General features: G+C 40.8%; 1 protein-coding gene across 2 annotated transcripts in view; it reads left to right on the top strand.

Annotated features, from left to right (window-relative positions):
• The window catches only part of LOC131044238 (mitotic checkpoint serine/threonine-protein kinase BUB1), a 159,078-nt gene that overhangs the window by 109,938 nt on the left and 34,959 nt on the right, over positions 1–14,181 (top strand). For both annotated transcript variants that reach the window (XM_057977528.2, XM_057977535.1), the window contains 2 exons: positions 13,769–13,876; positions 13,999–14,086. In XM_057977528.2, the coding sequence (XP_057833511.1) occupies positions 13,769–13,876; positions 13,999–14,086 (196 nt within the window). The remainder of the gene's footprint in view (positions 1–13,768; positions 13,877–13,998; positions 14,087–14,181) is intronic.

Raw genomic sequence — 14,181 nt, 5'->3', positions numbered from 1 at the left:
TCGCACATCTTCCTTGGGCATATGAAAGAAATTTGCTTCCACTTAGAAATTCATGAAGTAAAAAAAAATTCGCTCCACTTAGCAAGCTTATGAAATTCGCTTTGCTTCCTCAATTCCTAAATTTCGCTCATGTACCTCAGTTTATGAAGCTCGCTCATGTGGTTGAGTTCATGAAGTTTGTTTTGATCTCGAAATTGAATCTGCTTCAAGGCACATGAAAGGAATTCTCTCTTACTAGGGAATTCATGAAGTAAGAAATTCGCTCCACTTAGCAAGCTTATGAAATTCGCTCCTATCAGCCACCACATGAAGTTCGCTCTAGTTAACATGTTCATGAAACTCGCTCATCTCTTCCTATTTGTGAAGTGCGCTCATAGGTGCTTGAACATGAAGTTTGTTTGAACTTCTACCTTTCATCTTCTTAATTTAAAATGATTCTTGCCAAACATTCAATCTGCTCAAGGTAGTGGTGTTGTAATCTTCTTCGCTCTCCGACTTCCAGACATGAAGTTGAAATCCAAACTTGAAATTTAATACATTCTTTGCTCACTCCTTTCATTTCATCCATTCAAGTGCCTCAAATGTTGCTGAAGAAGTCCACATCACTCCCAACTATGAGCAATGGAAGCAGATTTCACTCCAACGAGGGAGCACTTGAAATTATCATGTACTTAATCAAAACCTGTCCTTTCAACCTGCCTCTCAATGCAAGTGTAATCAGGTTTCTCGAATGCTAGAGGAAGTCATTCTTGAATAGCTATCTTCCAGCTTGATGTTGTCTTGAAATGTGAGTTGAATCTCAACGTGACTTGTCATCCATGCTTCCTTGGGTACTCATCTTTCTCTTTTCTTCTATCTTCATATCAAACCTTGGAGAATGATCTGGGATTCCTTCAAAATCTACCCCTTTGCCTTCAAAAGACACAATGGTTCCCGGTTAAATAAGCTTTCTCCAGCTTGGGTAGATTCTGGTGTCTGAACACAATGGTTAGATTTGAGTCAATCCCTACACCGGTGTTTGATGGTTCAAACTATGTTATTTGGAGTTGTAGAATGGAAGTCTACCTGTCCTCATTAGGCTATGATGTATGGATGTCGGTTGTTTATGGTCTCTCTAGTCCAGGCAGCCTTCCCACCGGTCCTGAAGCAGAAAGAAGATGTAAGTGCAATGCTGAAGCAATGAAAGCCATACTCAGTGGACTCGCCGGTGATGTTTCTTCAAAAGTGGACAAGTGCAAATCTGCTAAGAGTTTATGGGATAGATTGAAGAAGCTATATGGTAATGAACCTAGCACTGCAGAATTGGTTTGTGAGAGCAAGAAAAGAAATGGAATACATGAATCTGCAGATGAAGATAGATAAGTTAGCAACAGCAGTAAGGATGAAGAAGAAACCCTTCTCTTCATGGCTCAAGAGACAGAAGATGAAATGCACACATCGCAAGATGATAACTCAGATCAATCCTACTGGCAAAATTTGTTTGGCAGTGATGAAGAAGAAGAAGAAGCTGAAGTTGATCTTGAAGGAGAACTTGGAAGTGCACTCGAGGAGCTTAGCAGAGTAAGAAAATAATTCAAGTTGTTCAAGAATTCTGCTATTGTGGAACAAAACCGGTTGATTGAAAGTCTTCAAGAGTCAGAGTCAACCTTTGCAAATCTGAAAGCACAAGTGGATGATGCAAAAAGGGTGAGTGTAGAATCAGAATCAGATTTGCATAACAAGGAGTGCAGGTGCAAAGATTTACAATCAGAGCTAGAGGCCAAAGACAAAGAGTATTAGCAGCTAAAAGATGAAATGGAGAATCTTAGAAAAGACCTTGAGAAGTGTCAAGATGAGCTCAAGGTGAGGATCTGGTTTGATGGCAGCTCTGAAGCCTTGGACAAATTGTTGAATAAACAAAAACACTCCAAGGATATCGAAGGATTAGGTCTTGCTGCTGGTGAATGCTCCACAAGCAAGGATATCTTCAATAAAGACATCCAGTTTGTCTCCTCAAGTGGAGATAACAAGGGACATACCTTCACAGTCAGAAATGCTCCTAGGAAGAAGGTCGACCTAACTACAACCGGTGAAGACATGAGGATGAAGACCCGTTCTGCAAGGAGAAACAGTGCTGGTCCAAAAGGAAAAGGAAAGTTGAGAGAAGATAGGATCACTGGAAGTAGGAACTTGAGAAGACAACCTAGAAGACCTCCAACCGGTAGAAGACAAGGAGATGTTGCTGTCCACAAGTCAAGACAAGTGTGGAAGAAGAAGGGATCAGATGGAAGAACTGCAGAGAGTGGACAATCCAAGATCCATTCCCTGAGGAGCAGAAATGTAGAAGCCAAACTGGTAAGATCTCCTCATGCATGGCAGAATAAGTTTGTAAGTTATAGGGCAAATGAATGTAGAAAAGTGTCTAGAAATAGGAATGTAGTCTGTCAAAGATGTAATGCATATGACCATAGTATGCCAAATTGTAGAAACATGCATAGATCTGCTCCTATGCATGATAGGAAGAGTCCATTTGCTGCTCCAAGAAATGTAAATTATGTATGTTATAATTGCAATGGATTTGGCCATAGAAGTCATGAATGGAGGAAGAAGAGATTTCAGTCACATGACAGCCGGTGTAGCAACTATGGTCAGCATGAAAGAGATGACAAAATGTATAGGAGTCAAAGACCTGCATGGAACCAAAGGAGAAGTGCCCCCACAGGATCAAGAAATCCATCGATTCCGGTAGCTGGTTACAACAACATGATCAAGAGAAGAAGATCAAATCGGTTTGATAGAAGGTCCTCAAATCATTTGGCTGGCGTGAGCACAGTCAACTACTACAACAACGTTTGTGGAGCAAGAACCAATCAACAAAAGGAAGTCAATGCTGCTCCCAAGACTGCAAATGAGAAAAGGAGGGAGACCAAGAAGGTATGGAGGATGAAGGAAAATAATATAACCATGGGCAGGCACTGTGCATTCAATGCACAGGTGATATCTCCTAAGGCTTAAAGGAGATGCAAGACTTTAGGAGGAGCTACATATTGATCACATCATTCACCCCCATAGTTTAAATGGACAAATGGAAGGACAAGCTGCTATCGGTATAAGGGAAAAGATGAGATGGTAGTGTATGTAGTTAGTGCCATGGCTACACATCTACATATGAGAGATGGATTACTGCCACATGTGTCAATGGATGGCTCAAACTGCAAATTGGGATCAAAGGCACTTGGCACAGGAAGATGGAGGCTAGTGGATAAAGTGCTCTGGTAGAGATATTGGACCGGTATAGTAAATCGGTATGTACAGTTTGCTACCGGTATGGATGCTAACCGGTATTGCAGATTATGATCTGTGCAGTGACTCCTGTGACTTGAAGTGAAGAAATTATGTCTCAAGCGACATTAGAAGGTCATGAGTGATAATGTATTGGTCCGGTAGTTGATCTCATGTGCTTGCATCATTATGGGCCAACTGGCTTGATAGTTGACATGGTGGTGATGAGGTTTGGAATTGTGGTCATGTAAGATCATGTCACAAGTTGTGATGGATATCATGGAAGTGGAAGACCATCAATAGATCATATATGCTCAGCTCTACCAGTACATGGTGCAGATTGGAGCTCTGGTTGAGAACTTGACAAGCAAAGAAGATCTGAGATCTTGGTTCAGGGGGAGTTCACAGCCATATCTTCTGATTAGTATCAGATATATTGAACATAGGGGGAGATCAAGTGTCTATGGCTGTATCGGTATATTTGAGACTTTGGGAAGTGCTCATCAATCCCAGTTTGTGATTTCCTTCAATGTCTATTCAATTTGTACTTATTTAAAATCACAATTGGACCACCAGGAGAGTTGCCTGCAACAAGGGAGAGAAGATTCATGTGATATTAGATTGGTAGCAGCAAAATGGTGTCAGAATAACTTTCTGCATATCAAAGGGGAGAACATGCAGTCTAATTGACAGGTAAGTGAAATTCACTGACACACTTTTCAACAACTGGTATCAGATTGGTATATACAATTGGTGTCAGTTGATGTTTGAGCCCCCTATCTCAAGTGTTGTTGGATGATGCAGAATAAATGGTCAAAGGAGGAGAAGCAACTGGTAGAAAGCTCGGTTAGTACCCTTTGCCATTGTTGTTAAAGGGGGAGAGAAAACCTGTAGTATACCAGATACTACATGTGTTGACATCAATGCCAATGGGGGAGATTGTTGGCGTTGTGTTGTCATTGATGTCAACCGGTAATGGTGTCATTGATTTCAACTAGTATAGCATGTTATCGGTATAGCCTGTCATCGGTAAGTATGGGATGTCAACTGGTCATTGGAGTCACCAGTATACAAGTTAGTGTTGGAGACATATGGTGTTAACTAGTGAGTAGGCATTGGAGATAGTGGAATTATGGCAATGCCAACCGGTGAGTGATGTGTTGACAGTATATGATTGCCAACTGGCAAGCATGTGACCGGTAAGCAAGCAAGGTTGGGCTAATGGAGAAAGTGCAGGCAACCGGTATGCAGTTTGGTGTCATGCAGCAGGACTCCCACCAGATAAAGATGGTGAGATAGGATAAAGAGAAGACTGACAGAGAGTGTGCCCAACCGGATCATATGTCAGGTTGAAGTTGTGTTTGCTCTAACAAGAAGTCATATTAGTGCAATGCAGGAAGCAAACTGTGCACAATGTAATGACAACTGGTTACCACTAGTCATTGATCAACAGGTGACAAGGATCCACTCTCACCGGGTGATTGGCATGTTTAGTGCATTGGTCCATCTACTCCCATCGGTAAGTGGTCATTTTGAGCTTATCTCTCAACATGCATGGAATGCATCATAATCCTCTGAGATAAGACAGTCATAGAAGTCGAAGGCAGGTGATTGAAGGCTTATACCGGATGACCATACTGGAACATGAGGATGTCTTAGGTGTATGAAATCAGAGATATGCACCGGTTTAGCAAGAGAAGGCATGATAAGTTACGGGACAAAGAAGGGAGCGTAAAGAAGTGATGAGTTTGTCACTTTGACAAATTGGTTGTGAGGAGAACTAGTCAAATGAAGATGAAGGTTAGTGTGAGCAGCTATAGACATGGATGTTATCGGAATGTAGATGGAGTTTTGTGTCACCGGTGTGCATGGTATGTTACCAGTATACAAGCAGGAGATATTACCGGTACAGATGTCCACTAGTAAAGCTAACAAAGAGAGCAAAGAGTGTAGAAGTGAAAGGCTCCCATCAGATGAAGACAAGCATGCAGTAGATTGACAAGTTTGGTGACCAGGCTAATGTATCCCTCTAGAATAATAGGATACTACATGGTTCAATGTTGACCGGTAGGGTAAGAAGGTTGGTAGTATGATGTATACCGGTTGTGTGTTGTGGTCGGTGACTAAGCCTGAACCGACACAGTGGACTTTGCTGAGTTGGACGTCGATAATGATGACATGTGGATACCAGGTGGCAAGCATGCAGAGGTCGGTGAAGAGTTCTTCAGCGAGGTAGTTGCAAAGTCGGTCAACATTAAATGGAGACTTCGAATATCACGGATTGAGAGCAGAAGGATGCGTCTCGAGGCAGATTAGATGGTTGACGTTTGTGTTGCAACGATCAATGCAGGATGTCCTGGTGCAGATCAGATTTGTAGTGGCAACCGAGAGATCACTTGATATGATTGAAAGATGTAGGTCGATGATCAGTTTGCCGTGTTTGCCAAATACAGCAAATGTGTATTGGAAGCAGCGAGATTGGCGGTGATGTGTGATTGCTTGCAGGTCATCAATCCCCATGCAGATCAGATATGATTTGATACTGTCCACAGTCGGTGGAACGAACCCTAGACGTGTGAAGGTTGAATCCTGTATTGGTGGGAAAGCCTGTGTATAAATATGCAGATCAGAGACGTTAGTCGATTGATGTTGCCAGATGATGAGGGCTCGAATATTGAAGAGCAGAGTGTAAGAGTGCAGCAGAGAGCTACTCGTCAGAGAGTTCATCAAAGATCATAGTGACTGATTGTTGGAAGGTAAACCGGGAAGAGGGTTTAACAGAGGGTTAAACCGGTGAGGCCAAAGTAATCGGTAAGATGCTAAAGATTGTAGCAGTCAAGTGAACTGGTAAGGAGGCAGCAGAGTGTGAAGCAATGCAAAATGAGAATCAAGGGAGGTCAAGCGAGGCAGAGACTGAGCAAAAGAGGAATCATAATAGACAAAGTGAAGAGAATCGACAGAGTGAAGAGTACTAGTGGTGACAAGCAGCAGTGGATCAGTGTGAGTAGAGAACTGGCAGAGAACAAAGCAGAGGAAGACCGGTTGAGAAGAGTTGAACCGGTAGAATGATTGGATTGTGAGAGGTTACAAAATTCATATGTAACCGGGAAATAACTTTTGTATTGTTTACAGACTTTTTAATCGCTGAGTTGGAGCTTGGTGCAAGGGTTGGTGCCCTAAATCAGGGGTTGGTGCTCCTTGGGTTGGTGCCCTTAACTTTGTAATCAATGTTTATTGTGAGGCTAGATTGGAGCAGTAGATTCCAACAATATTTCTCACCGAGGTTTTTTCCATGTTGGGTTTTCCTCGTATATCCGGTGTTATGTGATGTGCCCTTTGTGTGTGCTTACATTTTGGTCTTCTCCTTATCTCACTGGTATGTTCACTTTGTGTTAGATCTGCTAACCGGTACACACATTTAGGTTTAAAAGGGTTAAGTTTGGAAATCACTAATTCACCCCACCTCTCAATGGCATCTTGTGTTCTACAATGGTGAGGTGGATGCTTTCCTTTAAAAAAAACATGGCTTCAAACTTCTTCGTTCACCTTAGAGTTTGGTGGGGCCCAATGAAGGCTACGTGGTAAAGGAAGTCAAAGGAAATATTATGCCCTAAAACAAGCTTTCCAAATCTCCATTTTAGATTTTGTGGGGCCCAATAGGAGAGTCCTTAAAAATCTTATTTAATTTTCCATTTTGAGTTTAAAGTGGGGCCCAACATGTGATGTGGTAAGGATGGATGAAGAAATGTGAGGTGTTGTGGGGGAAGGGAAGAGTGATAGGGGAAATGCCACGTGAGGAAGGGAAGGAGAGGATGTTTGGAAAAAGGGAGACATAAAGGGGTATGGATGATGAAGGTAGGAAATACGTGGGGTGAGTAGGTCTAGGATGTGGGAGGTAAAAGGGGTTGGTGAAAGGAGTTAAGATATATGGGGAGTAAAATGGAACTGGAGGTATAAGGGGTAATAAAAAGGACAAGGGGGTAAGGTGGTAGTTACGGGAAAAGGTAGGAAATGAAAGGTGGGTTAGGATAGGAAAGGGGTAGTGGGTAGAGTGGTAGGTAAGGGAAAGGGAAGGCTAAGGGTAGTAGAAGGGTAAGGGATATGAGATGGAGGGTAGAGGATGTAGGTGTGAGTGTAGGTGAAGGGTAGGGAGGTATAGGTAAGTGTAAATGTAGGTGAAGGGTAGTGAGTGAGTATGCTAGGATTGGAAGAGGGGTAGGCAGGTGAGGGTATAGGTGAAGGTAGGGAGGTGAATGAGATGGAAGGGGTGATGGAGGTAAAGGTAAAGGTAGTGGTAGGGGTAGGTTAAGGATGTGGGATGGAAGTAAGGAAATATAAGGTAGGTCATGCAGGTGAAATAGGTTAGGATATGGGGATGGGTGGAAGGAAGGATAGATGGATTATAGAAAGGTAGGTGGGTAGAGGATATTTAGTGAAATGGAAGGCAGCTAGGAGAAGTGAAAATGGTGGTGGCGACGGTGGCGAATAAAAATGGGAGTGATCGGGTTTGGGCGCCCATTGACAAGACTAGTTGAAGTGGGAGGGATTATGCCTTTGCTGGGCAAAGGGAGTGTTGAACCTCACTTCATCTCAAAGAGAGAGACTTGGCCAGCTTCTAAGAAACTACATGTCTTACAAATGAAAGGCTAATAGCAAAGAATCGACAACAACAAACAACTAAGCTAAGACGACTAACCTAGAAAGGTAAAAAGTGGGGGTGCCCATTTGCGGTTGGGCAATGTGTGAATACATCACAAGACTAACCACATCAACAATAATATCATCATACAAACAATTTTCATGGATCATCAATCGATTTTGGGGACTACAATTTTAGATTGTATTATAGTTGTGAGTTTTTATCCTTAATTTTCTATCGGCTTTCACGAATATTCAATTTTTATTGGTTTATAGCCCTATTTGGAAAACTGCTTATTTTAAGATTGTGTTTCACTTTTCATGGATCTTCAATTGATTTTGGTGACTACTATTTTAGATTGTATTATAGTTGTGGTTTTTGAACCTTAAGTTTCTATGGCATTTCACGAATCTTCATCTTTTATTGATTGTATTCTCTTCTCGAGAAGATGATGGTGGCACGAAAGGATGTGGGCTAGCTAATTGTGTTAAGCCACTAGGATTTTTTTGCAATCCTTTCGTAGAAGTTAGAGGATGTGTTCTTTCCTTTGCTTTGCTACTTGCCATGTGTTGATGTGTTTTTTGTACATGACCAAACACAGAATAAAATACCTAAAAAGTACCTTATCCTCTCTTGAGCAAAGTTCCTGACTGCTGAAGATCTCGCCGAAGGATCAGTCAGAGTAACTCCAAGGTTCTGTTATGTAGGATCTCTACTTGTGGATAAGCTCTTCGCGGTATGATGTGATTTGCTGGAATCACAAGTCCTATTCACTAACTGGAAGACAAACAAATGGCAAAAGATGCAGGGTTCAGGAAGTCTACTCTACTATCTAGGATGCGAGAAGATGGATGAATGACTAGGTGGAGTCCTACTGGGCTGGGTCTCACCATCAGGCTTGAACAATTAGACACCAGCTCAATGCGATCTTCTAAGGGGTGCTTCCAATATGTTCAAATCGTACACCATCAGACACTGATCACCATTCAAGATAATGCATGAACAATAGACGTGTAACGACTTAAGATTAAGCTCACTTTATTCCAGTTGACCATGCAAGGCGCACTTACCATCAACAAGAGGCTAGTGGTTTGGATTTGACGGATTCCACACAGGTGCATTCAGCAATTTTCTTCATTCAATCTAATTATCTACCATCTAGAATTGAAGATTCAACAAGAAACCATGCATATTGCAAGAAACGACACACTTCACCATAACTTCAATAAAAATGGAGTTTATTTACAATCAATGGCAACAATTTCTTGCCTTGTCCTCCTATTCTACTCTAATTGCTATACTATTAACTGACTATTCACTATTTCTAACTATTCACCCTCTAACTCTTGACTAACTATTAGCTATTATTGACTAACTATTCTCTTTTACAAATGAGGAGCCAGGGCTTATATAGCGCCCTCAATACAATTCAATGGCTCAGATCACTTTGAGATCAATGGTCGAGATTTTACAATGAAACCCTAATTGGGGTTTGTTACAACAAACTTAATTCTGACCAATGAAATAATTGCATTATTTGGACACATGTCTTCTCTGGAATGTTCGACCAATGGATAGTCGGGGTTGGTACATCGAAGTTAGTGCCATCTTTGATGAGTCAGGTACATTGAATCTGGACATGCTGAAGTGGACCAACCTGACTGGAGGAGTGATGACTAGGATGCCACCTTGTCTTTCCTTCAAATGTTGGTCTGGAAGAGGTTGTCCTTGATGAGGCTGGGCTGGAGAAGGTCGTCCTTGTTGATGCTGGGCTTGGAGAAGGTCGTCCTTGTCCTGGCCTGGTCTTCTTTCATTTGCCAAAACAAACCAAAAGATGATTAAGGACACATGATAAATTCATTTCAACATAGCATTTTCAACTTAAATCATCAACAAAAAGACATCAAAATTAAGTTTGTTCAAGAGTCTTTCCAGGGACAAGCCCTATAAGACTTTCGCCTTGGACCCTCTGGAAGGGTCAGGAGCGAATTTTGCATTCCTGGCTCAAATTCTTCTCATCTCCTTCACTTCAATTCATCTGGACTCCCCCACATTGAATCCACTTCCCAACTTGGCAACATTGGTTTGATCTTCACAAGGGCAAAAGGTCAAATTTGCTCGAAACCTAGCCAGGGACAGGACCCATCCAGAATTTCGCTCTGGACCCTTTGGAAGGGTCAAGAGCGAAATTCCAATTTTAGCTCAAAATTTGAATCTTTGGTGGATAAACATCTTTTCAAGGCATTCCAAATAGCTTCTCTCATCCTAGTCTAGGCCTGACTTAGCACAAAATTTGGAGAAAAGGATGGTTTTAGTGTTTTTCGCTCTGGACTCTTTGGAAGGGTCAGGAGCGATTTTCAAGTTTTGAGCATGTTCCTCCATCCTTTCAACTTCAATTCACCTCCAAGACTAAGGACACATTGCCTCACTCCTGTCTAGGCTATAGAAATCAAAATTTTAACTTGTCTTGCAAAGAAAGCAGGTGATCTTAGGATTTTCGCTCTGGACCCTTTGGAAGGGTCAGGAGCGAAATCCTTGGTTTGGGCTAATTTCCATCATTTTTCAACATCAATTAACTTCAAAAGGAAAGAACATGTCTCCTCGCACCCATCCAAGCCACGAAAACCTAACGTTTGACTAGACTTACAAGGAAAATAGGTGATTTAAAGATTTTCGCTCTGGACCCTTTGGAAGGGTCAGGAGCGAATTTCTTCCCCTAGCCCAAAATCATCATTTTTGGAGACAAAAATCCATTCAAGGGCAACCTCAAGGACCTCTACCATCTTTGTCTAGGCATAGCTTAGCATAAATTTGAAAGGAATAGGTAGATTTTAGGATTTTTCGCTCTGGACCCTTTGGAAGGGTCAGGAGCAAAAATCACTTCTTGGCTCAATTCCTTCAAGTTTGATAATCATTGCTAAGTCAAAGTCATTCCTGAGGACCTCTCCCATCAAAACTCACCCTAGTTAGCACTTGGCTTGGCACAAAATTGGGAAAAAGGGTGATTTAGAGAAAATTCGCTCTGGACCCTTTGGAAGGGTCAGGAGTGAATTTCGTAATTTAGGCTTATTCCTCCATCATTTCAAGTTGCATTCACCTCAAAAGGCTAGAAAACACTTCTCCTCTCACGTCCAGCCCAAGTTTGACTTGATTTTGCAAGGGAAAATAGGTGTTTGAAGAATTTTCGCCCTGGACCCTTTGGAAGGGTAAGGAGCGATTTTCATCATTTGGCTTAATTCCTTCAAACTTGATAATTATTGACCATTCAAGGACATGCCTAAAGACACCTCTAATCTTTACCCACACTAGATTTGGCATAAATTTGAGGGAAAAGATAGATTTTGAGAAAATTCGCTCTGGACCCTTTGGAAGGGTCAGGAGCGAAAATCTCATTCTTGACCCAAAATCATCATTCTTTCAACTTGAAACTTCTTTGCAAGGTAGAATCTCATCCTTCATTCCCCTAGGAACAAGGTTTCATGTCCAAGAAAGGTTAAAAAGTAGGCTTATAAGGAATTTCGCTCTGGACCCTTTGGAAGGGTCAGGAGCGATTTTGCCTTTCCTTGCCAGAATCCTTCATTTTCTTCATTTCTAAACATGCCCAAGGTTTTCATCTTGTTGATTCTTCCTTTCACCATGCCTTTGACACTTCAATTTGACCAAACTGAGCAAGAAATGTCTCCTATAGAGATTTTCGGCCTGGACCCTCTGGAAGGGTCAGGAGCGAAATTCACCTTTTTGGCTAGAATCCTTCATTTCCACAATCTTCTAATCATCTCCAAGGATTTCAACATGTTCATACTTCATCTCATCATGCCTTGGACATCAAATTTTGGCCAAATAAGGCAAGAAATGTGTCGTAGAGAGATTTTCGCTCTGGACCCTTTGGAAGGGTCAGGAGCAAAAATACCTTCTTGGGCTAAATCTTTCATTTCCACTTTCCAAAACAACCTCAAGAGGCAAAAGTAAGTCATTTTCTTTCCATCGATGCCATAACAAATCAAAACTTGATTTCCTTTACTGCAAAATTAAGAGCTTTTAGGAATTTCGCTTTGGACCCTTTGGAAGGGTCAGGAGCGAAATTTCCTTTTTTGGTCCAAAATCCTTCATTTTCAATGCTTTCAAACCTTTCAAAGGCAATGAGAATGTCCAAGCTTCCTTCCAAGGTACCCTGCAAATCACAAATTAGCCAAACTTAAGATGAAATGTGCTTTGGGAAGATTTTCGCTCTGGACCCTTTGGAAGGGTCAGGAGCGAAAATCTCATTCCTGGCTAAATTGCTCATTTTTCAAGCTTCAAACCACTTCACAAGGCAAAAACATACCAATTCATTCCCCAACATGCCCTAGAAACCAACACTAAGTCAAAATTTGAAAGGAAATGAGAGCTACAAAGATTTTCGCTTTGGACCCTTTGGAAGGGTCAGGAGCGAAAATCACTTTTTGGTTTGGATCCTTGACTTCATTTTCACATTTCTACATTCAAACAAGCGTTTTTACCTTCCTTCAAGCTTGGGAATGTGTTAGTTCTAGGTTTTTGTCAAAGTAAAATGTCTTATGGAGAATTTCGCTCTAGACCCTTTGGAAGGGTCAGGAGCGATTTTTGCTTTGGACCCTTTGGAAGGGTCAGGAGCGAAATTTGACTTTTTGAACTCTCCGTCAGGATCATTTTATGGAATATAACATTTAAGTATCTTTCTTATACTTTAAGTTATATTCCATATATACTTTCAGGATGTTTGAGAATGGTTTCGGACCTCCAAGAGTTATATTGCAAAATCTAGTTTTTGGAGGATTCTTCAGTTTTCCAGACTTAGTCAAATTTCAGGATCAGGACATTCCCGACTTAGCCAAATTTTAGGATCAGGGCATTCCAGACTTAACCAAATTTCAGGGTATTTGAAGATCAGGATGACATTCCAGACTTCATCACTCACCAACTCGACCTAACTCAGACCTTCAAGGATGATACCCACTCACAAAGCAAGACACAATTAGCAACAAGAGCAAAACCAGGCCTTAAATAAGACTCTCAAAGAAACCCTAATTCTGGGGCACCTGCTGACTCCCTTGGCTCAAGCAAAGCCTACCATCCTATTGATCCTCTGGCGACACTCAAAATGCAAAGGCTAACAGACAAACCCTAAACACCTAGAAAGCAAACCCCAGAAAGCAAAAAAAAGTAGGGGTCCCCATTTGTAATGGGGCGATGTGTGAATACGTCACAACACCATGTCAACATCTTCTTGTTCTTTGATATATCCCATTATTTTTTGCTTTGACAACTCTTTTTTGGTCTTGGACAAACTCATATTCTTGGGTTCGAAATAGCACATAAATGAGTTTTCAGTTAATTATACAAACTCATATATTCATTCCCACATTGGATACAATGCCAATGCCAATTTTAAACAAGCTCTTTGCAGGTGGAGCAACTATTGAACTAGAATTACTAGCCATTTTGTATGAATACACCAAAAGACAAAAGATATTATAACTTTGCAACTTTATAAAACAAGTAACATTATAACCCCCTATATTATGAATTAAAGGTTTTAAAAAAAATCAAAAAATTTAAAAAATGCTTGGCCGTGTACCAAACCCATATGGGGATAGGGGCCAATTTGAGAGAAATAGGTAATACAGACGAAAATTGTGGGTATGATGAAATTAGTAATGATGTTTAGGTGTGAGACATTTATATTGGGTGAATACAAGGGCTCAACTTTTTATGGATGTATATTTCTGCTTTTATATATTTAAGTTTGTAAGCAATAAATGGTATTTTAGTATAGGAAGCATTATTTCTATGGTGGAATTTATTCAAAATATTAGTAAATTTGATATTGAAATTTTTATTTCTTTGCAGATAATGGGTGGTGGAAAGCCATCTAGGAGACAAGGCGTGAACCCATGGGCTAGTATATTGATCACTAATCTTTTGACAAAACTTCATAATAAAATTTCAAGGTTCAAGGTGAATTTTGTTTTTCTTTAATATTTCATTCTAATAAATATTTCTAATGTTCTCTATAATTTTGTTTTGGCAAGGACATAGTATTTGTCCATAGTTCTTATTTATTCACTATGACTAGACAGGGATACAATGTATGCAATAAAAAGTATAGTGGAAAAACTTGCTTAGTTTCTCTAAGAAATGCAGCACGGAACAAGCTGCTAGATCTAGGTAACAATCTCTTTATCTATATTTTTAATCCTCTTGCCACAATAGTTATTTCCTTTGGTTGAATTTTTTTTTTGTGACATGGCTTGTTAGTCAAT

This window comes from Cryptomeria japonica, chromosome 6, assembly GCF_030272615.1.
Source record: "Cryptomeria japonica chromosome 6, Sugi_1.0, whole genome shotgun sequence".
Taxonomy (NCBI): domain Eukaryota; kingdom Viridiplantae; phylum Streptophyta; class Pinopsida; order Cupressales; family Cupressaceae; genus Cryptomeria; species Cryptomeria japonica.
Note: the sequence above shows the minus strand (reverse complement) of the source record. Positions and strands in the feature narration are given on the sequence as shown.